Source organism: Talpa europaea (assembly GCF_964194135.1).
Source record: "Talpa europaea genome assembly, chromosome: 16".
NCBI classification, from domain to species: Eukaryota; Metazoa; Chordata; class Mammalia; order Eulipotyphla; family Talpidae; genus Talpa; species Talpa europaea.
The window spans coordinates 6277054-6303110 of NC_140084.1; the positions used below are offsets into that span (position 1 = coordinate 6277054).

The following is a 26057-nucleotide window of genomic DNA, read 5'->3' on the forward strand; positions in this document are numbered from 1 at the left end:
ATGCTGGATCTGGAGGTGGTGCCCGAGCGCTCTCTGGGGAACGAGCAATGGGAATTCACGCTGGGTGAGTGCGGGGTCCGGGCCCCCGGGCCGTGCTTCGCTCCAGGGCCTCCCCGATTTGGGCTCCAGGCACCAGATACCCGCTCCGACCGGCCCAACCCGCCGGGCGGTCGCTCTGCCGGGCCCGGACGCCCTCGCCTCGGGCCCGGGTCGGGCCCCTTCCGGGCACTGGTACTACAGTAATAATAGTAACAATGGCCGACACACCCCAAACACTTCTCCAAGGCCTGTTCCTCCCCTCGTGTGCGTAGTTTTCTCCAGTGTGCCCGCCTTGGCGTCGGAGGGCCAGGGCTGTTGTTATTATTTCCAGTGTGCGAGCTAAATAGCTGAGAGGTGACTGACACCCTTAATCATCGCAGGGCTGTCGCTGTCTCAGAATCGGGTGTCGAGCACCTCGTCTAGGGAGTGAGGAGTGAGTGTGTTAAAGGAACTTCTGACTTGTTTTCCTTCTCGTTTGATTGTGGTCGCTTTGTGGGGTAATCCTAAACCCAGACCTCGCTGCAGGGCCTTAAAGGTAGGATGAGTTCAGGGAAATTAACATTTCGTTTGTAGAAAATGCAGTTTGGTTGCTTTGGGGGTGTTGACCAGTGTTCTTCATCCCCCATGTCACTACCTTTACATGCACGAGTAACATTCAGCAACCCCAGTGTGTGTTTACTTTGATGTTCTAGCACTAGGGAAAGGGGGTGGGGAGCAGGTGTTGATGCTGTTTGTGCAGTCCTGAACTTTTGTCACGCTAATTTGGGCTGCTGGACTGAGTCAGCTGCTCCACTGGGCTATAGCTTACCCTTGACTCTGGAAGACTCTATGAAGACAGGGTAGGTGAGAAAAGGGCAGAACAGATTGTTGGTAGGGCTCTACTAGTGCTGGGTGTCTCCATAAACTGAACTAACTACAAGATTTCTGAGTTGTAGCAGCCAGTTTTATTAAGACAAGGTCTTAGCCAACCATTCTTATAACTTGCACCATGAGCTTCATTGGGAGGCAAATGATATCTTTGCCTCCAGACACATTCATCATGCTGATGCTGTTGGGTCTCTAGTTAGGTCACAACCTCCCCTACGCCATCCCTTGAGAGCCTTTGCTCACAGCAAGACTTCACAGGCAGAGAACCACAACCATAGCTTCAAACTGTGCTTGATGATGCAACTAGGTTGTGGGTTTCTGAGGTACAGTCTCTTGACCAAGAATAGTGATTACAGTGTCAGTTAAGACCAGGATTTAACCCAAAAATAATAATAATAACAGGGTGGGAAAGCAAGGCTTCTTCTGTCAACTATTGTTTTGATACCTTAAGTTCCACACCCAACTTTGCCAATTTCCAGGAATCAAAGGTTTGGGTACTCCTTTCAAATTGTCTAAATAGCAACCAAAAACTTTAGGGGAAAAAAGGCATTTCTGTGCATTGGGAATAAAATTAAACCTTGAGACCTCCTAGAGGGAACCTGAGATTTGATGATTCTTTTGTGAGTCTTTAAAGTCTGCATTTTAAAATAGTGTCTAAGAAATGGTGGTCATTTTTCCAGACTTTAAAAAAAAATAGTTATTTTTCCCCTATCCGTCTTCTCCCCAGTTCTCAACACATTTAAATTGCAGTTGAGGCCTGTATGTAGGGAAGGGTCTATGAAGTGAATCTGTGCTTTAGAATTACAGCCCCAGGCTAGAGAGCCAGTTCTTAATTCAAGTCCATAGATCTATAAGGTCATTTTCATTTGCCAGATGAGGAACATGCTCAGAAACATAGAGCTGACAAAAATTAACTGACAGGGATTTCCTGCTTCCCACTACTCTGCCCTTCTGAGGATGGGCTCATCATTGTGTCCAGGTTTCTTTTTGGAATCTGTGCAAATACAAATGTATTTAGACCTTGCCATCCTCTGCCTGGTATCACAATGGTGAGCTCCATCCAGCTTCTTGGCTGCCTTCCTATCCTTTGTGTAACATTGGGAGTTTAAGGAAATGCCAACAACATAGAGCTAGACAAACCTAGGCCAGGAGGAATCCCTGAGTGCCACCAATGACTTGACCAGTGGTGGAGTAAAGACAGTGCAGATTTGAAGGGTTTTCAATGAGACTTGGAAGATGTGTTGAAATGGCGGCTTTTTTTTGAATATTTAAAAATGTCAAAGAAGGTAGATTTAAAGGAGATAACCTTCTCTGAGTTTACTTAAGAGAGACTGGTAGCTCTGGTTAAGGCAGCATGTACTTCTGTGGACTCTGCTTACAAATATTGAAAATTGCGTAACACATGATCTCACGGCCTGAAGAGGGAGGAAAGGATTAGATTTTATTATGAGGTGTAGAGGTTATGTAAGGTGCTGTGGAAGGGGGAAAGAGACTTGACCTGACTTGGGTGTTTAGGGAGGACTTCTGTCAACCTGCAGGAGCCGACACTGCAATCTCTGGAGCCAGAGGTAGACACTATAAGTCTGCCTCCTGATTTCTTACCTCTACTAACTCCATAGACTTAAGTCTTCCAGGCAAGTTGGAAGAGGGTGAGGGGGAGGAATAGATGGTGTATATAGGGAACTGTAAGCAAATTGGTATTCTAATTAAAGAATGATACACAAAGGAAAGAAGAAAATAGGTCCCAGAGTCCCAGTTCTCTTTGTTAGTAGGTGCCTAGGACACTATCATAGACTGTTGGGGTTCAATGACAAAGATGATATTGATTTGTAAGGTGTGTTGTGGGCATGGGTTTAGGAAGAAAGTTTGGAGACTGGATTTGGAAAGATGGGGAATGAGAAAGTATCTAGGGATTTCTGGCTTGAATGAATGGGTAGATATTGGAGGTATTAAGTAAGACCCAGATTGAAGAGAAGATAAAAAGTGCACTTTCATCTGTCAACTTTTTATCAGCCTGTAGATAGATACAGGTTGAAATGTACGTCAAAAACTGGGTAGGTGGTTAAATCGGTGAATTGGTTTGGGCAGAATACTGCCCACCGTGGAGACCTGCGAAAGTTAGAGGAACAGCTGGAAGAGTGTTGGTTTTAGATAAAATGAGTTTGTGCAAGGATGGTGGGTTGATAGGCAGGGTCTGTGGTCAGGGACCACCTACAGTTGTGCTAGGCATATTTTGGGTGTTGGGGATAAAGCAGTGAGCAAGGTAAACAATGTTTCTGTTGTCAAGGAGGTATGGGAGATACACTTAGCAGATAAATAAATGGAATGGAATGAAACAGTCAGGAAAGTGAAGTATGAATGAGCCAGATCTGAAGAATGAGAAGGAACTGGCTATGTGAAGAACATGCCAGTAGATTCAAGAAGTTGTGCAAAGACGTAGAGTAGCAAAGAGTTTGACGTGTGCTCGTAACAAGAGGAAACACAGTGAATGGTAGCAAGGTGAAAGTAGATAAGGTCCAAAATATTCAGGACCTTTATGTGAGTTAGTACGTTGTTTGGGCTTTATTCCCCTGTAATGGGAAGCCTTTGGAGGGTTATAAAATAGGTATATGATGAGATCTGTAAGCTATGAGATCTGTACAGTTTAGAAGGCTGGCCATACACTCCACATTCTTTGGAGTTGGGGAACTGTTGGAACAGGGACAGTGCTCCTCCTGTTTCTTTGTCATGCATTTGGTTAGTTCCCTTTGAAAGCCTTTTATAGCCTTCTTTTATCAGCAACTGTGTGAGGACTGCTTTGTGTCTTGCAGGTGGGTTTCTGTCTGCATGACTCAGGATCTAAAGATTCCAAGACCAGGAATTTGATGTGGTTAGGTGGTAAAGAACCCTCCCTTTAGAAACTGACTCGTGCCTTGTGGGTCAGAGAAACCATGTGGCCTTCTCTTTCTTTCTTTTTTTTTTTTTTTTTTTAAGATTTATTTATTTGTACAAGCACTGGGGTACAAGCCACAGGCGCGGGAGGGTGAGAGAATTCACCAGAGACAGAGCAGGGAGCAGAACAGACAGTAGGACCGAAATACACTGCTGAGGGGAGCAGCAGGCGAGACAAGAGAGGTCTGCCTTGCTATGTGGGAATCTCCCTGGCGGCCAGGAATCAAACCGGTGCTGCAGAGGCTGCGGACAACTTCACAGAGCTGCGCTCAACCCGCTGTGCCACCGGGGAGGCCCGACCTTCTCTTTCTTGGCACCTAACTGAGCTTATCTGTTTTCTCCTTGTGGGTGTTTGCCCATTTTCTCTAGGAGAGACAGCATATATATTCCTCCATTTCAGGAAAGGCAAAGCTGAGTGATGCTTTGTTCATATTTTGTTCATATTTTCAAAAAAATATGTATTAAGCCTTGACTGTATGAGACCCTGTACTCTCAAGGCTGACAAGCATACTGTCTAATGTCAGAAGTCAACCTTCTGGCTCCCTCCAACTTTCTTCAAACTATAGAATGGACTATCCAGTGAAGGCAAAAATTGAACTGTTGTTTGAGTGTAGATGGGCCACTAGTATTTAACCTTTTAATTCTTCATGTGTAAGTTCTCTTTTGCAAATCACCTCTTTGAATTGGAGGTAAACTGATCTTGAATGTCAGCCACTGTGCTGCCCTGAGATCTTATGGTAGTCCAGGGCCTCTTCCTCCTTTGCTGTTATTACCTACCCCCTAATCCCCCTGAACAAATACTTATTCAGCAGTCACAGTGTGCTCAGCCCTGTGCTTGGTGCTGGGACTCCAGAGAGTGGTCAGTAGCACAGGTACACTGTCCTTGTGCTCAGGACACTATGTGTCTTTGTTTTACATTGTCTGTATGTTTCTTCTTGTGGAAAATATAACAGACTCTGAAAGCATACCTTCTGGTATTCCATGTGTGTCCCTGAAGTCTTTGAGGTGTCCTTGGGATTTGGATTTCTTAAAATGGGGACATATACCATTTTATGAGTCACAAGTTCAAAAAACAACTATTGGGACCTCCTTGGTGGTGCAAGGGATTAAGACAAAGCTATGAAGCTATCCACAGCCTCTGCAGCACAGGTTCAATCCCCGGCCACATTGCTGCCCACATGGCGAAGCAGACCTCTCCTGGCTCTCCCACTGCTCCCCTCAGCAGTGTATTTCAGTCAGTCTGCCTGTTCTGTTCCCCACTCTGTCTCTGGTAGGTCCTCTCACCTTCCACACCTCTGGCCTGTACCCCAGTTCTTATATGCACAAATAAATAAATCTTAAAAAAAAAAAAACACCAACTATTAAAGTTCAGAGCATATTTTCTGGGCTGATGTGTAAGGATCCAGTGAAATCTCTAGTAAAAATAAGTTGGTTCAGGTAGACTTGTGATTTTTAACTTTTTAAAAGTTGCGTCATCCTGCATACTCAATTAGATGAGGACGCCAGCCAGAGAAGGAGAGAGGTGGGAACCTGCCCAGGTCACATGTAATCCATGGCAGAGTGAGAACCAGCATCCCAGAGCCATGCAATGTGTGCTTTCCTCACTCTGTTCTTTGATCTGTGCTGACTTTGTCTTCTCCAAGCCCTCTGCGTGCTTGCCATCAGGGCAGAGGTGCCCATTTCCAGGAAGCCTTTTGGCATATTCCCTCCTTCCCCTGACATCATCCAGCTGCTCATTGTATTCTAGCTCTTGCTGCTTATTGAACTTGTACTTACTCATATGTCTGTAAACAGCCTCAGTGGCCCCTGCTCCCACCAGGATCTTACTCCAAGAAGTAATACTGCCTAGCCCAAGTAACCAGGGGTGTTCTTCCTTTATTTCAGGAATGCCACTGGCTCAGGCAGTAGCCATTCTTCAGAAACACTGTCGCATTGTCAAAAATGTCCAGGTTCTCTACAGTGAACAGGTAAGTGGTAGCTGATGTGTTTACTAACACAACATCCCTATTCAGTGACTCACCTCCCAGAGATGGATGCTGTAGCAGAAGCTGACTGGCAGCGATTACTAGGTCAGTATGTGCAAATGGAAGCATCTGCAGTACTAGGTGATTACCAAGTCCTCTTTTTAAAAAAAGAAAAAAAAAATCTGAAATTGGTCTTGATAATAGCGCTGGCGGGTTTGGAAGAACAATTTTTAACTGAACTTGGTTGTTTTGTTTCTGTTTGATTCATTTACTGACTTTAAACCAGGGATTTTTCAGTGGGCGGTCATCTCAGGGACGCTCTGGTCTCCTCAGTCACTGGCCTTCCACTTTTGCATGTAAAACAGCCTTTCCTCCTTCGTTGACTGTTTTGCTTTGTGTTCAGGTTTGTTACAATGCAAATCTCTAGCTAACAAAGCATACCAGGCTTGAAAAGCAGCAGGCATATCTCACCCCTCTAGTGAGATTGATCTGATACTTGGAAACTGCAAAATATTTCTTCCCAATTAGTGGACTTATTTTGCCTTTTTGTTTGTTTGATTTATGGTGATCTCTATTCAATACTAGTCAGTTACGCCAGGAATTAACCCCTATAGTGTAAATGTAGCATGTACCTTGGAAAGATCTTTTTTCATTTCCTAAAAGAGTATTTGTTAGATTAACTCCAGAGAAAGACTTTAATAGCACAGTTTTTTTATATTTGTTCTTTTGAGTAAAGTTAGAGATTATTTTATAGACCTTTAGAAAGAGGATTCTTTTCTAAAATGCCATCTCTCTTCCACTTGAAACCTGTGATTCTTCTATGACACACACCATGTGCTGCCATATGGAGCAGACTTTGTGGTGCCGTATGTGTCACCAGCCTCAGAATAGTGGAGAGCCTGCACAGACCACAGGGTGTCCTCGGGAGCTTTCTGAGACCCTTTTTAAGTGCCTGCTGGATGTTTTTAGTTCTATTTCTTTTATGTTCTATAGCCAATAACAGTTTGTATTTGGCATGAAGAATGTTGTAGATTAGCAATAAGAGGGATTTCTCCCATTCTGACTTAGGGCAGAGGCAGAGTTAAGCCTGTTACCTATACCCAGAGGTTACATCTGCAGTACTGTATCCCATTAGGCGCCTAGTGAGGCCCACGTGAGGGTGTCCTTCTGAGGCAAGGAATGCATCATCTCCAAGCAAGTGCTTGGATTTTCTTGTAGTACCTACCACAGAATAAGGGGCTGAGAGTGGTGAGCAGGGGTTCCTTGTGCCAAGGTGCCAGTGAAGGATGCTGACTTTGAGCAGGGAAATGGGCTTGCTGAGCTGGTATGCTTCCATGCTTGCCTGTGTGCTCAGCGTTCAGTTACATCAGGTTTGGGCACCCCAAGAGTAGAAGAATAGACTTTAAACTCTCAACCCATCAAGTTTTTTCACTTTTTGTTTTATATATATATTACTACCTTTGTTGTCTGTTGTTCTGTTATTTGGGTCCAAATAGTTGTTTTATTTAGCATAAAGCTCATTTCCTTTAATATCTTCTAAGCAGCTGGGATCAGTTAGAAAACATAGTTTTTGAGTCCAGGCCTTGGTTCAGATCCCTGCTCTTCCCATTTCTTCACCGCAAGTTAAAAACCCATCAGGTTCTCCTTTTATAATATGGATTATTCCTTTAGCATAATCTTTTGATGAGGATCAAGAGAAAATGGTTTCAGAGCTCTGATGTGGTACCTCTTAAATGTGGGTGGGTGCTGTTCACTTCTGTCTTCCTCCCCCTCTGTCTCCATGTTTTCCCTCAAGTACAGAAAATGGTTTGGCCCCATTCAATGCTTCAGAAAGAAGCATTATTATCTGTAGCAAATCACACCTTGGAAATTAGATGTGCATGTCTAGTAGGTCCCATCTCAGAGGGGAAAATGTCAGCAACGAGTAGCAGACGGCTTTACTGCATTGTTTCACATGGAGAGCGTCATAGTGCTGGGTTACTGAAGGGCTTGCTTCAGTACCACATGCTACATATATATTTTAGTTCTAGAGATCTAAAGTACTAATAAAATATTGACTGTGAGGATGATTTGCTTGCTTTTGAAAATTGCTTAGTTATGTCCTGAATTGTACCAATGCCAGGAAAAAAAATGATTAGATCTTGGGAGAGTGTAAGAAAATCCAGAGCCTTCCAGCATTCCTCCCCCAAGCAAGGATCTTGAAAGATGATAAAATGTTGCTTCATCTTGCTTACTGCCATGGATGGCTCTCAGAAACGGAACTGTGTGTCATGTATTGGCTTCATTATTCTGTTCTCTTCCTTGAGTCCTAATGGTGTCTAGACATCTATATAGACCAACTGGAAAATTACAACATTCTTTCTTCTAGGGTTTGCTAAGCACAATAGTGCTACCTGCCTGTTACCTTGTAAAGATCAGTGGGGTGAACAGGCAACAGTATGAGCTAATTCCAGTAAGCTCTTTGGAGAACATTTCCCCAGTGAGCTCACTTAGCAGCCCCTTTCTCTACTCCTGACTGCCACACATCTGTCATTCACTGTGTTTATCTTGAGAAATTCTCTAAAAGAACTTCTTTAAACCCTCTTGAGAGCTGTGCCAGTTTTAAGAAGGGACAGGGTTTTAGATAGTGGTATTTAGCTTCTGCCATTCAACAACCTGGTTCCAGGCTATAGAGTCTTCAGAGGTTGGGTTCTTGAATCAATTGTGTTGGAGCAGACAGGAAGAAAGAGTGCTGTATACTGTACGTGGTACTTTCTGGCCTATTCTCTCTGTCCTCACAGCAATCCTGGAGGGAAATGATGATGGTATTCTCTTGAAGAAACTAGCATCCAGACATTTTGAGAGTCATTTAGAGTCATTGGTGCTGTCCAGTGCCCTGTGCTCTGTGCCCCATCGGGACTGGAGTTGGGGGCAGATGTAGAAATATGACTCCTTAAATCTTAAGGCTTTGGCTTTTCAAAAAAGAAGCACGTGTGATATGGGGTGGTGGAGGGAGTAAAGGAAGGAGTAAAAGTGCCATCATACATGATCAGATCACACGGTACTCCTGAAACAGTCAAAGAATAAAATGTGTTGCTTGACATGGGTTCCGTGTTTCCTGTTGAGTTTGGATCCTGGTGTAGGTTTGACAGCAGTGAGCCTTGCTACAGATGTGGGCCCTGGACCCTCAAAAGGAAGTAGCTTCTAGAGACAAGAATAGCTTGGGCCCTTTCCCCCAGTATTAAAGCCGGGTAGAGAGAGGCTGTCAGCTAATACTGTGAGGCAGCAATTGTGGGCTGGAAGTAGAGGACACGGTGCCTGCTTGCAACCCTTTGTTTCTGGCTCCCAAACTTTGTTAGTTGGGGGATAGAGGGGCTGCCTGCACTGAAATACCCGCTGTGCATTGCATTTGTGTTTTAAGGCTCTCTGTAGTTAATGGTGTGGTAAATTAGTTGTTCAGAATGTGTTTCATTTTTGTTTTGTAGTCTCCTCTAAGCCATGACCTCATCCTTAACCTGACTCAGGACGGGATCAAACTACTGTTTGATGCTTTCAATCAGAGACTTAAGGTAAATATAAATGACAACTAAAGTTCATGCCGGGCTGGTCAGTATGTGCTTGTGCGATGTTTCTGAAACTCCTAAGTTGGAGTAAACCTCTGTGGTTCAGATACCACTATGATGTGGGGGACTGTAGCTATGTCTGTTCCCCTACAAAGAGGGAAGTTTTGCGGGGTGGGGTGGATGGTTGAATAGAGACTGGCACAGACTCGAGTACCAGGCCCTAGAGGTGAAAGGGAGAGTGTTGACAATTTGGAAACAAGCGATGAGAAAGGGGCTTTTGTATGAACTACAAAAACAGATAGAAGCTAAGTATTTAGCATAAATTATCCTGAGAACCTTGTAAAAGGTACTAAAAGTGGGACCAGGTTTATGTATCTTGTTGTTTTACTTGATTCTGGGGTCAAACAATATGACTTGGAAGGTGAAATGCTGGGGCTTGGGCCTTAGCACCACCAGCAACAAGCTGATTCTTTAACCTCTTTTAGGAAACTTAAATAAACAACTTGCTGGTGTGTATGGTTGTCTTAATTGGCGCCTGTTTAAGTCCAGGATGTTTTTAATATACTATTTACAAATGCCCGGGCTTCCCAGGTTAGTCATGTGACACCAGACTCATTGCTCAGAGTCACAAGGCTAAATGTGGCATGGCTAGGTTCTGAAGTTGCCTTTCCAAAACACGTACTGTCTAGTTCTCGAATGAGCTGCTGGGGAGTCAGGACAGAACATGAGAAAAGGATATGTACATGGAATAAGAATTCCTTACTGGTGGTGGTTTTTTAAAAAAGCAGAGTTTGATTGACTGTGATGACTTGGCAGCTTACAAGGCCGTGCTTGGGCCTCCTCATGCCTCTTCATCCTGCCTCGCCCAGGTCTGAGCAGCATCCACTGATTCCCAGCTCCACATTGCTTACTGTTTTCAGACATAGTAGATGGAAGGCTTTATTACAAAGAGTGTTCTCCAGCCTTTAATAAAGAAATGAGTCTTTAAAAAAAAAAAAAAAAAGAATTGAATGTGAGCATTCTTAGCCCTCTGACTCGCCGCTCCTTATGGACTCAGTCATCCTGTCTTCAGTGTGGCTTCATCACAACATAGGGAAAAAGTAATCTGGAAATGCCTTTACAAAGAGTTACTTGCCTTTGGCTTAGCAAATCCACTTGAAGGCCTCCCTGGCCTTAAATCGACCAGGGCCTCCCTGGTGGCATAGGGGTTAAAGTCTCAGCACTATCAAGCTATCACCAGCCACTATGGCATGAATTCGGTCCCTGACCAGGGAGCTAACCCACATCTACCGCAGCAGACCTCTCCTGTCTCTCCTGCTGCTCCCCTCAGCAGTGTGTTTCAGTAGATCCACCTGTTCTGCTCCCCATTTTGTCTCTCTGAATCCTCTCACCCCCCGCACCTCTGACCTACACCCCAGTTTTGTTTACATAAATAAATAAAAATAAATCTTTAAAGAAAGAAACAGGAAACACAACCCAAAAAAATTAAGGGGAGGGTAATATTGAAAAATGCTTATAGCAGGATTTTTCATAGTAATGGAAAGTTGGAAGTAAACTAAATGGCAAACAAAAGGGGATGGCTAGGTACCCCATAGAATCACAGCATGGTAAAGACAATATATATTTAGTGACTACTCAGTACATGTGACATGTTAACCCCATGGATGAGTGTTTCCCATTTTCTGATTTAATCTTAACAAACCTGTGAATACTGCTTTTGCCAGTGAGACAATGGAAGGACAGAGGATAAGCGGTCTGCCTGTCACTAAACTGTTAACCCTGTATTATCAGTCTGTGGTGACTGACCACTGGGGATGGAAATGGTTTAGGCTCTGTTGGTTGATATAGGAAGAAGTGGCAAAAACACCCTTGTGTGAGTACACGGTGTGGGAATGGGAAGTATAATTTCAATGGGAGGGGGTAAAATAGAACCCCAGAAGAATGTCTGTCATTTGTGGACTCCTTAAGAAGAGAGAGGGGACAGATTTCTTCCCTGCCTGTGACTATACAGGCACCTCTCTTTTTCTTTCTCCATTTCCTAATAAACCTGTCCTTTTAAAATGTTAAAAAAAGAAAAAAAAGAGAGAGAGAGAGAGAGAGGGCCTCCCCTGATGGCGCAGCAGTTGAGCACTGGGCTGCGAGTCTCTGCAGCATCTGTTCGATCCCCGGCTGCTGGTGAGGATCCCACATGGCGCGCAGACCTCTCCTGCCGCCCGCTGCTCCCCTCACCAGTGTATTTCGTCAGTCTACTTGTTCTGCTCCCCGCTCTGGCTCTGGTGAATCCTCTCACCCTCCCGCTCCTCTTACTGTACCCAGTGCTTGTATAAATAAATAAATCTTAGAGAGATCGGGCCCCTTCCTGAGCCTCTGGAAACTGTAGGGGAGCAATTCTTCAGGTTACCTTGCTTGGCGCCAGCTCTGACTTAATGCATCTACCTTCCCCTCTATTCAAAAACTTCAGAATCCTCTTCTCCCTGATGTGTCTCCTGAAGTTTCTCCCCACTTTTGGCCTGTAAGAGAGCCCGTTGGGATTAAGACTTCACAGGTCACAGTGTACCAACACCTGTCTTTTCCTAGCTTAGCTGTTGCTCTGTCTCCTCCTCTAAGGAAATCAAGTCCTTTTCCAGCCCAGAGGTGGAAAATCTTGGACTTTAGACTTCCCTGACTACTTGTCCCCATGGCCCAACAAACTCCATGGGCTAGAACCTGTTTGTTGATTCTCTTGGTGACGTGAGGGACTCCCAACATAGCACCCTAGCTCACCATCCACCATGGCCACTCTACACCCTTGATTAACTCTGCTCCACTGCTGTCCCATTGGGCAGGCAGGTTGAGGTACCTGTAAGTGTTGGTCTGGGCTGTTGGCAGGTGAGTAGTTGACAACTTGCTGGTGTGTAAGATTGTCTGACCTTACTGACAGGAAGAACACCCTGGAGACCCAACCCCACAGGATGAGTGAGGAGAAGCCCTTGGGGGTTGGTCATTGGCCAGCTGAAGGATTAGGAGTCGGGGTGGCAGAGTCCATCTTCGTTACACAAGCAGGGCTTCTCTCTGGCTGAAGTTTGAGGCCCTCTGCCAGTAAAAGCCCTGGCGTGCTGGTTTGGCATTGTATGTTGCCTTGCCCGGGCTTTCTGAAGGAGACACTGGATGTCTCATGGTCATACTTATCCCTTTGTCCTTCCTTGTATGGCCTCTCTTCACATGTCTTTTGTACTTCCAAGTTCCATATTTGCCCCATAGCTAGTTTGCAGCCAGGCTGGCCCACCTGATACATGTTGAGCACATCCCCTGAGCAACCTAATGAGCCATACTCCCAGGGTTTTTCCTTAGTGGGGACACTAACACACTTCATACACAGATAGTATAGGAAGGGGTTGGCTGAAGTGCTGTGGTGGTGCAGCAGAGAGAACGATTCTTTGCAACAGGCAGGATAGTTGTGACACAGTCAAGACATGTCCAGCTTATTCAGTATTGAGATCTCTGAACAGAGTTAGGAACAGTGCTGTCCAGGAGTGAACTATGTCCCAATTTTTATGGCAGTGCTGTGATGCCCCTGCACCCAATGCCCCACAGCCCCTTTCAGGTTCAGGCCCAGATGGTCAAGACAAACAGACATTGTGCCAATTCTGCGTGTGCCTCTGCAATGAGAGCCAGCCACGCTGCTTGCTGCCAAGCCCTTGGTGCCATTGGCATCAAGGGCTTGGTAGCACTATTAGCTTGAGTGTTTGATGCCTTTTCCTTTGTCTCGTTCCTGAATTTTTGGCATTTCATGAACTTCGTGACTTCATAAGCATCCTAAGATTCTCCAGGTTTAACCAAATGCCCTCAAGGGTATGTCTAAAAATGTCACAATTGTCCTAAGCTATATGACATATTTTCTAGCAGGATAGACCTCTCCCTCTGTTTGTTTGTTTAATAAACCCCCAGTATTTTTTTTTTTTAAAGATTTATTTATACAAGAACTGGGGTATAGTCAGAGGTGCAGGAGGGTGAGAGAATTTACCAGAGACAGAGTGGGGAGCAGAACAAGCAGACGGACCAAAGACACTGCTGAGGGGAGCAGCAGGCGAGGCAGGAGAGGTCTGCTGCACCATGTGGGTTTCTCCCTGGCTGGCTGGGAATTGAACCTGCGCTGCAGAGGCTGCAGACAGCTTCACAGCATGGCACTCAACCTGCTGCACCACCAGGGAGGCCCAACCCCCAGCATTTTGAAGCTATTTTTGACAGTGGTTTGGTTTGGAATTTTAGAATGAGGCAAGATATGAAATAGAAGGAACGGGACTCAGTATCCGACATTACAGCCTTAAAACTGCATGAAGTTTTCTGTGGAGAATTTTGCAGGGATGATACATGCAGTCTTCTGTACAGCCTGCAGTAGATTAGAAACAGGAACCTGATCCAGAGCATCCACTGGTATCTATTGAACAGCCCATTGGAGAAGGGGAGGTTTTGGTGTGTGTGGGAGGTGGGGAGGGTAATGTTTTTCCTCCATATGCTTTGGGGGGGGGGAGGGGAATGTAATTCGCAGTGCATCGGGGGTATTTTTTTTTTTTTAAGATTTATTTTTATTTATGTACACAAGAACTGGGGTGTAGGCCAGAGGTGGGGGTGTGTGTGGGAGGATTCACCAGAGACAGAGTGGGTTGTAGAACAGGCAGATCCACTGAAATACACTGAGGAGAGCAGGGGGGAAAACAGGAGAGGTCTGCTGAACCATGTGGGTAGCTCCCTGGCCGGGGATCGAACTCAAACCTCAATGGCAGGCACTAGCTTGATAGTGCTGAGACTTAACCCCTGGAGCCACCAGGGAGGCCCATTCACAGGTATTTTGAGTAGATTTTCCCCCCCTTTTTTTTATAATTATAAAATTATATAATTTTTTCTTCAACTAAAGCGTATTTACAGCGCTTCAACATTTGATTTTTTAATTTTTAGGTGATTGAAGTATATGACTTGACTAAAGTAAAGTTAAAATACTGGTAAGTTTTCTCCCCTGTTGGTACATATCAAGACTTGGTGTAACTGGACTTTATCTTCTACCCTTATTGAGTTAGTAAAGGCTCCCCATCCTCAGCAGTTCCAGGGTTACAGTCTAGGGCCATGATTTCCTCCGGCAGCCTCCAGCCTCTCCTCAGTTTCTGAGAGGGAAGGAAAGGAACCCTCACTAGGAACATGCTGACTTCCCAGGTATTGACTTAGTTAATCCTCATGACAAGCAGGGCCTCTGCTTAGAAGTGATCTGACTGTCTCCTGGGTCAGCTGCCCAACCATGCACAGCCTTCCTTGTACCTCTTTGTGTTTTCATGGACAGCAGAGGTGGAACAAGCGAGATACGTCTCCAAAGCATATGTTAAAGAGAATGCCAAAGAGATCACTATTTGCTAGCCAAAACATGCTTTTTAAAATGAAAATGGGAATGACCTGTATGGTAGGTACGTAAATATTTGAGCACCCAGTATGGCAAGGCGCTTTTAGCATCTAGAATACGCCACGTGGGCAGCTCTCCTCCCCAAACTGCCCATTTGTATCTACACAGGTGTCTTTCTTCTTTCCTTTTCCTTTTCCTAATAAGCCTGTCCTTTGAGAATTAAAAAAGAATACTCCATTGGGAAGCTTCCTTCACAGGCTTTCCTTTCCCTTTGGGGAGGATGTGAAAGCCCCAGTTCCTAGAGCACACGCAGCATGCTGGTCGAGGGGTGGACACGCGAATGTGGACTGTACCTCTGGGACTTTGGGCAAGTCCTTAACCTCTTTGAGCATGTTTTCTCATCAGAGAAATGAAATAACGTGGCTGCTGGGTGAGGAAGACGACACAGGGATTCCGTCAGTGATTCTACTGATTAAAAATATATATGTTCTTGATCTTTACGCATCATGCTTTATTTCCATACTCATTGTCTGAACTCCCAAGACCACTCCTTGAGTTTTTTGTCATTTGCTTGGGATCCATCTTTCTCCTGCCACCCCATCATTCACGTCAATAGGCTGATCTGCCTGTATCACCTCAGAAGAATTACTTGCTCCAACCTCCATAATTTCTCTTACTTAAAAAGTTCTTGAATTAAGCTTTTATTTTTATGTAATTGTAGGCTTATCTGCCTGTTTAAGAATAACCCTTCCAGCCACATCTCCCATGATCTGCAGAGCCTGGTATTAATAAATAACTTTCTTTTTCAGTGGAGTGCATTTTAACTCTCAGGCCATAGCTCCCACCATTGAGCAGATCGACCAGTCTTTCGGTGCAACCCATCCTGGAGGTAAGCCAGACTGACCCATGGCCTTGGGTCCTCAGGGGCAGCCCATAGTGATAAAACTGTTGTCATTCCAGCTCTAACCCCCTAAAGTCAGTTTCCTGTAGGACTTGGGGTTGGCACTTGGTTGTAAAGCAAAGTTCCTCCTTATTTTAAACTTAATAGGTCAGTTTAGAAATGAGACACAAGGAAAGTGTTGCCGGTCATTACTTTTCACCAGGCTGATTTGTGTTCACAACTTCTGGTGCCACTCAACAGTGTCCTCCCCTCTTCCACAGTGTACAACTCTGCTGAGCAGCTCTTCCACCTCAACTTCAGAGGACTGTCTTTCTCTTTTCAGTTAGACTCATGGACTGAGGCTCCCAAGTATGAGGTTGGTCCTTCACTTTCCCTTCACCAGGGCCATAAGACAGTGCCATTGGGGGAGGTTGGACAGTGCCATTGGGGGAGGTTGGATGGGCACCCTTCCTTTGGTTTCCTCATCTCTGAGAGCTTCAGGGCCAAGGGGAGCAGAATAGGTGGGATTTGATAAAAACAAAGTTCAAACTGGCCTTTCCACTGCAGAAGGAGGCCTAGTCATTTTTAGTAATAAATCCTGCTGTGCCTTGCTTTAAATCTCTTAATCATTGTGGTTTTTCTCAATGGCCTAGAATTTAAGAGTGTTTCATCTTTGCTTTTAGCAAAGTGTTCTCTTCATCTTTAGGCAACAACATCCTTAGGGTTATGAATGATAGCTTTTCATAGGGCTTACATTTTATTAAAGCAGGCATTCCTACATTTTCTCACTAATAAAGGAAAGAAAAACAAAATTAAAGATGAATTTGCATGGATGGGGGGTGAGTTTATTGATCCAGGTACAGGTTTGACTGTGCTTTGGCCAGTTCTTAAAGACCAGGAGTGCTGGGGAAATGCCAGAGATTGAACCACCAAATCTTTTGACCTGTGTTTGCAGCCCAATTTTGCCCATGGTCTAGCTTCTCTCCAGATACCCCACGGAGCGACTGTGAAACGAATGTACATCTACAGCGGAAATAGCCTACAGGATACCAAGTATGTGGGAGGGGGACTTGAGCTAAGCTCCATGCTTAGGCCCTGGGCTCCCTGGAAGGGAGGGCAAAGCCTCCACTCATTCTGTGCTTGCCCCAGGGCTCCCGTGATGCCCCTGAGCTGTTTCCTGGGCAACGTATATGCTGAGAGTGTAGATGTTCTTCGAGATGGAACTGGACCTTCAGGTTTACGACTTCGCCTACTTGCAGCAGGTCAGTTCCTGAGTTTGGGGTGGTGGAATTGGAATCCCCATTGTTGTCCTTGACATTCTAAAATCCCACACGCTTAGAGACAATGTGGAAGATAAATGTTAATGCTTAAAGTTTTCGTTTAATCTTGTAAAGGGATGATACATGGTCTTATTATTAGCAAATCTTAATAAATGACAGGAGCACTGCTTCCCTCAGTGTGTACATTAGCCTTCCATGTTCCTCTATGGCTTTCTGTGATTTCCAGGCTTCTTCCTGGAGATAAATCTGGTGGACTGCAGTCTGTATTCCATTCCCCTCCTCTCCACCCTTAATTCCCAGTTCTCAGTGTGCTGGCTGGAAGGACTTCTTGAATTGTGGTTTGACCACACCCTGCTGAGAGTTTTGATGACTGAACAAAAAAAAAAATTTTGCTGCCTTCAGTAGCTGATCTCACCAGGATCTGCGCCTCGTTTTGTGATTTTCTTGTACTTGGCCAATCTCAGCTACTTTTGGTCTTAGAAGAACAGGAACCTCCCATTGGAGTTGCCACCATAAAGATGCTCTTGAGCTTTATTTGGTTTTTGAGAGAATTGAAAGATCAAGTGATTTGGAGTCTTCTCATTCAGGAAGCATAGTTATTTGAAAATACAGGGTTGTCAAAGATGGTACACCGGGGCCTCCCTGGTGGTGCAAGGGGTTAAGTCTCAGCACTGTGAAGCTATTGGCAGCCATTGCAGCACGAGTTCGATCCTTGGCCAGGGAGCTACCCACATGGCACAGCAGACCTCTCCTGTCTCCCCGCTGCTCCCCTCAGCAGTGTATTTCAGTGGATCCACCTGTTCTGCTCCCTACTCTATTTCTGGTGAATCCTCTCACCCTCCCCCCTCTGGCCTACACCCCTGTTCTTGTATGCATAAGTAAATCTTTAAAAAAAAAAAAGATGGCACACTCATCTCAGACGAGTCAGGAAAGTCTGTTGGGGGTGAGGTTCTTAGCCAATTCTGACTCCCACCCTATAATGTGTACTCCTAACTGCTCACGTGGTCAGTGGGGAAAACATTTTAAGTCAGTGTCTCCCAGGTTGCTGGCCAATTCAGTGCTCATTGAGAGTTTCCCATGGCAAGCCAAATGGTAGCTTGTCTTACCTGACCTATTTCTTCCATATGTTTCCTTGTGGAGTATGATTGCAATGATGCTTTTAGTACAGAAAGTCAGTTCAACTCTCTGGTTTCCCACAGTGATTTATATGATGGCTCACTCGAGGGAATCAGAAATTAAAATGGTCTCCTAGAACTAAGGGTAATTTTACTTGAGTAGGCTTTAAGCAGAGTGAGACAAGAAGACTCACCATTGAAGGGCCCTTTCCTATAGCTACATTTGGACATATGCTGGTGGCTGGTACCTGGAGACTGGCACACAGTCTAGCTTGATGGGGCTTTCACAAGTCCTGCAGGTCACCTGGGCTGCCCTAAGCCCCAGGACTTATGGACAGAGATTAATGTGAACTGTGCTTTTTCCAAGCCTTAGTTAATTTAAACACAGCCTTTGCTGCTCAGTGTATAGATGAGGTATTTCAGATTTTCAATCACTGAAGTCATCTGTATATAATAAATGGATTGTTGTACATGAAAAGGGCTTTGTCAGCTGTGCAGACTAAGGAGTGTCTGTGGTTGTGGTACCAGGAATTGCAGTCTCGGCTTCCTTTTTTATTTTGGGCAAAACAAGGTGTCTTCCCATCCACAAAATGGGGGAAACTTTACTGTTTGTGTGTCTTATTTATTACACTTCTGCAACCACCTCTGTGTATGTATAACCAGAACCATTTCTAAAATATATTAGACAAATTCAGGGTTTAGAGATGATTCCCAGTTACAAAATGTTTGGCAAATCGAATGGTTTATTTTTCCTTCCACTTAACCTGGTTTGTCACTTTTGAGTATTAGTGGTCTGTTGGGTGTTTGTAAAATTAGTGAGTGAGTTAATGGGTGCTGCGGTCTTGGCCCTTTATATAGAGTAACCTTTAAGTCCAGGCTCTGCTTGGGGCCTGGCACTGAGAGGTACCTTTGAACATAAATCCTTGCATCTTGTCAGGACCTGGAAAGTGGCAAGAGATAACAGCACCCTGTATATACTTCCATAGCACCCCCGTGCTGTTTATTGTACCACAGTCATATGATAATCTGATTGGAATCTTCATGCCATAGCTCCATTGTGGGCAGAGACCGCACCTGTTTAGCTCACCATTGTTTCCTCAACATACGGCAAAAGGTCCTAGCGCCTCATAGTAAGTAAATATTTGGGTGAGTGAAGTTTTCAGAACTGCATACCACTTTGGTGGGATTGTATGAACCTGGCATTACTTTGAGTAGTGTCTCAAGCCCTGGTGACCTTGTATTTATGTTTTTGCCCTTCAGCCAGACCTGATAATGCAGTAGGCTGCCAGTGGCCGTTCTAGTGCCCCAGGGCTGCAGGGTCTCACACTCTGACGCAGGACCATTCTCCCTTGTTCTCTGCAGGTTGTGGACCTGGCCTTTTAGCAGATGCCAAGATGCGGGTATTTGAACGCTCAGTGTATTTTGGTGATTCCTGCCAAGATGTTCTTAGTATGCTTGGCTCTCCACACAAGGTCTTCTATAAGTCAGAAGACAAGGTAGGGGGATGTATTTATAAAGTGGATGGAGGCTAGCTCTTATTTTTTGTAACCAACATTAACATTAAAGAAATAAAGATAGGGCCTCCCTGGTGGCGCAGTGGTTGAGCACTGGGTTGCGAAGCTGCCCGCAGCCTCTGCAGCGCCGGTTCGATCCAGGGCTGCTCCCCCGGCCACCGGAGGAGGGTCCCACATGGCGCGCAGACCTCTCCTGCCGCCCGCTGCCCCCTTCAGCAGTGTACTTCGGTCCTTCTGCCTGCTCTGCTCCCTGCTCTGGCTATGGTGAATTCTCTCACCCTCCCGCGCTTCTGACTGTACCCAGTGCTTGTATAAATAAATAAAATAAATAAAAATAAATCTTAAAAAAAAAAAAAGAAATGAAGATATACTACCTGCTATTTTCCCATAGACCTTTTTCTGTTTAAGCAGATGGAGAAGTAAATGTAAAGCTCTTTTCTGACCTCTGTTGGTCATAGTGCCTTGTCATTCCTTGGACACCAGAACCCAGTCTGTAGTTGACACAGCCGGTTGGATTGGTCAGCCGCGGTAGCTGGGACTCCGACACTCTTGCTTACCAAATAGCTTAATGTTATATGAGGAACAAATTTTGAAAATTTTAATATAAGGGCTATGTTGAGGGGTAGATTTTAATTTGTTATTTTTTTCCCAACAGATGAAAATTCATTCTCCTTCCCCTCATAAGCAAGTTCCATCCAAGTGCAATGACTACTTTTTTAACTACTTCACTCTCGGAGTGGTAAGTTGTGATTCCGCAGAGAAGTTGCAGTGGACAGTGCTCTGTGTACACATGCAGCTGTGACGGTGCTTGGCATCGGGGAACCAGCCCCAGCTCCCTCATGTCTTGACTTCTCTTTTGAGAGAAATAGGTGGGGGCTATGGGACTCAGTCGGCTTAAGATGTTTTGGGAACTTTGTTTTGTCGACCATGGGAGTCTTTTGGAGTAACAAAACAGACTAAAAAGCTTAAAGACAGCAGGAGTGTGCTTATTTATTTTTAGGGGATCACCCCAGACAGAGGCGTAACTATAGCCCAGTGCCCTGGGTCTTCTAAACTTTGAACCTTTTAGGGCTTGAGATTCAACAGCAACAAAGAAAGTGTAAGTTCCAGGGGCCTCCCTGGTGGCGCAGGGGTTAAAGTCTCAGCACTATTAAGCAATCACCAGCCTCTGCAGCACAAGTTCAATCCCCGGCCAGGGAGCTAACCCACATGGTGCAGCAGACCTCTCCTGTCTTGCCCACTGCTCCCCTCAGCAGTGTATTTCAGTATATCTGCCTGTTCTGCTCCCCACTCTGTCTCTCTGATGAATTCTCTCACCCCCCATACCTCTAGCCTAGACCCAAGTTCTTATATGCATAAATAAATAAAATAAACCTTTAAAAAACAAAAAAAAAAGTAGGTTCCAAAGAGGGAGAAAAGCAAGACCAGATCTGCCTGTGTGGGAAAGACCAAACTGGAACCAGGAGTAGTGGGGTAGTGGCAGTGGAATCATAAACTTAAAGAGGTGGTGGCAGGAGAGCTGGTACTTTTGTAAGCTGGACCTGTTTTGGGCTCAAGGGTCAGTGATAATAGGTGTCTAGGAAGATGGGGCAAATGGACCAGCCCCAATAGCACATAGTGAAGCTGGTGGGAGAAGGATAGAATAAGGGATCACACTGGGGACGCAGGCCTGATTGCTAGCTGCTACAGAGAGCGCATAGTGGAAGCCAGAAGGGTCTGGCAGGTCATAGCATCTATCCTGAATACCAAGGGCCTTGAGCTACTCCGAGTCACTAGGTGGTTCCTGAGCCTTCTTGGTCAGGGACGAGTTCGCTGATATGTTTAAGTTCCCAAGCAGTGGGAGCTGTTCTACCCTGTGCCTGATAGGCCTACTGGTGCAAGGTTTGGATTTGAGGATGCCTGTAAGTTGTTGGTAACTCCTGACTGAAAATGTCTGGTTAAGGCTGCTTCCCGCAGCTGTCTCCTTGACTGTTGTTTGAGAGAAAGCTGTTTCCCGCCAGCATCCCCATTTAGAGGGGGTGTGTCCCTGAGTTGGACTTGTCCTTGAAAAGGCCCCTGCCCTGCCTCAGTCACTTGCGCTACTTGGTCATCCTTCTTGTCTATCCCAGGACATCCTCTTTGATGCAAATACACACAAAGTGAAGAAGTTTGTCCTACACACCAACTACCCTGGGCATTACAATTTTAATATGTGAGTATGCCTTTACCTGCCTCTCTAAGAAGTGAGCTTTGGGCTGAAAAATCTCCCAAGAAAGAGAACTTATGACTTTGGATGTTCAGGTATTTATCTATACCTGAATTCTTGCTAATTCAAGGGATCTAAACACTTACTGAGCTTTACTTCAGGGCTTTGGGCAGATGTGCGTGATTCTGTTTTTCCTGGGGTGCAGGGTTGAGCTGTAGGGGTGATCTGGTCTTCCAGAGAAGCCTTTATCCATCTGCCTTCTCTCCCTAGTTACCACCGCTGTGAGTTCAAGATCCCACTAGCTATAAAGAAAGGTGAGTAGCGGATGTCCTCAAGATAAGGATGGGTTTGGAGTCTGTCTCATGGTGAGAAGGGACAGGGGTCCAAGCAGAGGTGGTGAATGTCAGGGCTTTGGAGCCTTACCCACCTGCTTCTGCCCAAAACTCGGCTTCTCTGGCTTGAACTTCTTACTCTGGGGCCTGCATTATTCTTGGTCTAAAGTCTCCTGTAGACCTATAGGAGGCTCTCAAGGTCTTTTTCTGTGACTCTGGAATTGCTGATCACTCGAGTAGAGTATCCTATCTATAGATCATCCAGGTGCTCCCAGCCCAGCTTTGACTGCTGCCCGCTGTGATTGGTGCAGCTCACACCTGACAGGCCTCCCTTCCTCCATCTACTTTCCCAGGAACTCCAGAGCAACCCGTCTGCCTACCCTCTTTACTCTAAGCCCAGCGCTAAGGGTGGCCAAATCTGAATTCTTCCTAGGGTTAGGGTCACAGGTGGGCTGAGTCATCTGCCTGAGCAGGTGTGGAGCTGAATCCAGACTGAGGCAACTTCCAACCACCCTGTGTTCTCTTTTCAGAAAATGCAGAGGGTCAGACAGAAACTTGCACAACCTACAGCAAGGTGAGCCTCTTTTCCCACCTGACACAACCTGAAAATAAGGTGGACATGAACCTGCCAGCAGTCTGGGACCCATGTCCTCTGGGCCAGTCTTTGGTCATAAGTGTGGTCAGGTACCTGCTAACCCCCTGCTGCCCCATCCCTCTTGCAGTGGGACAATATCCAGGAGCTCCTGGGCCACCCTGTGGAGAAGCCTGTTGTCCTGCACAGGTGAGTGACTGGGAGGTTGCTGTCACTGACCACCCCATCCTGCTCCTCACATCCCAGAAGCCCAGGGAAGCCGAGCAGTGGTTATTGCTTAGAAATTATAGACGTTTCTAAATATACTTCCCAGTCCGTTCCCCCTTCTCCGGGGTGGAGCGGAGCAGTAGGACTGGGGCGGCTGTTCTGCACCTCCCGGGGACAACTCCCCCACTGCTAGATGTGGGGACCCTCTCACTCTTAATTATTAGGAAGTGAGGGGATTTGGGTAACTGTCCTGGGCTCTTTTATCCCCCTGAAAGGCTCTACCTGCCAGTCAACATCCCGTTACCTAGTTGCCATGCCTCCTGGGGCGCTCTCCACTCTGGTCCCCTTGAACAGTAACATTCTGTGTCTCATTGGGCTGTGCATGATTCAGAGCTGAGGAGGGCTGCGGCTGCATAGGCGCTCACGGGCCTGTGTGGGAAGCACACATGGACTACAGTCACAAGGGACCACTAGTCAGTAGCTCCCCTTCTAGACGGGGCTGGGTGCCCTACCTGGCCTGGCATATGTCTGCGCCTCTAATGCTGGTTTCCCCTGCCTCAGGTCCTCCTCCCCAAATAACACCAACCCGTTTGGCTCCACATTCTGCTTTGGTCTTCAGAGGATGATCTTTGAGGTAAACCCTGGGGCTGAGCTGTCAGTCATGGTAGCGATAGGCAAGTGATTCAAGAGACTGAGAAGGGTGAACAGTCCTGCTGGGCGGATTACTCCCAGCAGCCCTGTCTGCGGAGAACCTTGCCTGCCCACATTCAACAATGAGGTTTCAGAAGTTAGGTTGGGGAAATTTGGGGTTACAGAGGCTAAAGCCTCTCTATAAAATAGTGGAGTAATGGAGATCCCACATTTACATCTGAAAATGCAGATACTGAGAAGGGAACCACAGGGCACCCAGGGGTGTTGGGGGCCTTGGAATGCCATGAAAATGATCCTTCTGTGGGTGAGTGGCTATAAAGCCCCCCCCCCGACTTGTAAACATAGTCTGTGCCCCTCATTTCTCATCTGGATGCTACACCTTCAGCAGGTCCCTTGCAGTTCCAGAAGAACTGGACAAATGGGTATGGAGAAGTTTTACATAACCCGAGAAGAACAGGAAGACTGTCCCTGGGGCAGAAGTGACCTCTAGCAGGGGTGGGGGAATGTTGAGGCATCACCCAGGCCCATATGCTAGTGTGTTGCACACGCAACCTCCAGCTCCCATGCACAGAACCCCCCTCAGGTCCCTTCAGAGTCCAGTATTGACCCCAGAGGTGGTTTTAATGGGTCTCACTGCCTGCTCTGCCTGCCTGTGTCACTTCTGCTCCTCCATGACTCACTGTCCTCTTCTCCCACCAGGTCATGCAGAATAACCACATTGCCTCGGTAACCCTGTATGGCCCCCCCAGGCCCGGTGCCCATCTGAGAACAGCGGAGCTTCCCTAGGGACATCACCACCCATGCCCCTTGTCCCCTGGAACTGTGTTGCGTTCTGCTCAGTGGGCCTCCAAGTGCCACCCTGTGGGTTTTCTTGGACACCTTGCCAGTGTTGAAGGGCTGCTGTGATGTTCTGAGGCGGGGCTCAGGCTGGGTGCTCTGCCTGTGAGGTGAGAGACCCAGATATTCCTCTGTCCATCCTCAGCCTGCTGGTGCCAACAGAGAATACAGATGCGAAGAGAAGCACAAACTCTGAGCCTTGATACCCGGACCCAAGAGCTTCCAAGTAACGTGTAAGGAGGCAGGGTTCTGTCTCCTTGGTCCCACACACATTGGGAAAATGTGGGGCTCTTTTCTGGCTGAGGACACAGGCACCCAGGAAGAGGACAAGGCCCTGCCTTTGGCGCAGCATTGCCACATGACCCTTAAGGCAAGCAGGTCGCATGTCCATGGTCCTCGGTTGCAACTTTGCACTACATCCACTTTAGTTACTTGATGAGCTGGCTGTGGCCACAGTGGCCCACCTGCCTTCCCTGTTTCTTGCACGCGCTCCCTGCCAGGCCCAGTAGGTACACCCAGATGGTTGAAACACGGCTTTCCACCATCCAGGTTCGTGCCCAGACCTGGTCTTTCCACCCCCCACCCCCATCCACCTTGGAGCCAGCCTTCAAGGTGGTCTCTGCCCCTACTCTGCCCGGCAGGGCTGCATGTTTCCATCCTGTTTGCCTCTTTTATTTAATGCCAAAGTTTTAGCCAAAGACATCTTCCTCCTTCTGTTGTGTCTCCATTGTGTTCTGCACTGTGGGCTGGCTCCCCTGCCCCCTGCCCCCTCCCCCCCGGCAGTGTCCCCTGGGCAGGCCCGTTCATGGCTCAAGGCCTTGGGGATCAAGGAGAGCTGGCTGCTCAGTCTCTTCATGGGTCTTACTAAGGAGAGTAGCATATGTGCTTTAAAAATATTAATCCTTTTGAAAAGAATTGAGAAGAGAAATGTATAATTTTATCCCATTTTTAATATTTTGGTCTAGCAACTTGTGATACATAGATGAAAATTTTGTGAGTTTTTCAAATGTGTGTACAGATTTTTGTAAATATGACTTTTGTAATTAACTCATGTACAGCCTCATCCTGTATAGTTTAACAATGAATGTGCAGGGGACCTGCCCTGGGCTCCGCGTGGTGACTGGGCCTACCGCTAGGCTTGTGTGGCGCCCCCGTGACTTTGTGACTAACTGGTGTCTTCCCATTCAGACTGTGGCCTGGCCAGAGACCCCCGCACAGCCCACTGTCAGGGACAGCCAGGACTGTTCCCATCCTCCTGGAATGGGGGAACCTTCCTCATCCCCTGCCCACGCCCCTCCAATAAAGACCTTTGCCCTCAGCAGCGGCTCACCATGTTCCGTTGCTGATATGTTTGTACTAAAGTGTCAGGTGTTGTTTTTTCTTTGAGGAAGGGTGGTTGAAGAATATGGGAGATTTTACAACTGGAGTTATCTTAGGGGAAGAGATTCCGTGGTTCTTCTGAAGGGGGATTCTCACAGCCTCCCAGCAGGGGACTGGCATCCTTGTGTTTGGTGTAGGTGTGTGTGTGGTGGGGAGTTGGAGGTGGAAAGACTTTGGGAAGGACCATGCACTCATTTGCCCCTTTGCACCTCCATCCCTGGTGTTCCTGCTAGGCCAGAGCCCAGGAGGGCCTGGCTCCTAGAAAGCAGATTTCAGGCCTAAAAATGTGGACAGGGCTGAAGATCCGATTTGGAGGGGCAGCTGGGAAGCAAAATGCTGCTTCAGATTGAGTTCTGGCGCAATGCCTGCCTGA

At 46.4% G+C, this 26057-nt stretch overlaps 1 protein-coding gene across 3 annotated transcripts; it reads left to right on the forward strand.

Annotated features, from left to right (window-relative positions):
* Positions 1-24253, forward strand: PHAF1 (phagophore assembly factor 1; the record flags this gene model as incomplete). 3 transcript variants are annotated; one of them, XM_084256819.1, is made up of 16 exons in its annotated part: positions 1-64; positions 5722-5804; positions 9266-9349; positions 14279-14322; positions 15521-15600; positions 15873-15967; positions 16547-16644; positions 16741-16853; positions 19349-19482; positions 20156-20239; positions 21609-21691; positions 21956-21999; positions 22515-22591; positions 22740-22798; positions 23378-23450; positions 24167-24253. In XM_084256819.1, the coding sequence occupies 16 exons, from the start codon at positions 1-3 to the stop codon at positions 24251-24253; spliced, it is 1302 nt and encodes a 433-aa protein (XP_084112945.1). The 3 variants fall into 3 exon arrangements, with proteins under 3 accessions (XP_084112945.1, XP_084112946.1, XP_084112947.1); XM_084256820.1 differs by having other exon boundaries at positions 22548-22591; XM_084256821.1 differs by lacking the exon at positions 9266-9349 and having other exon boundaries at positions 22548-22591.
* Positions 24254-26057: the final 1804 nt, after the last annotated feature.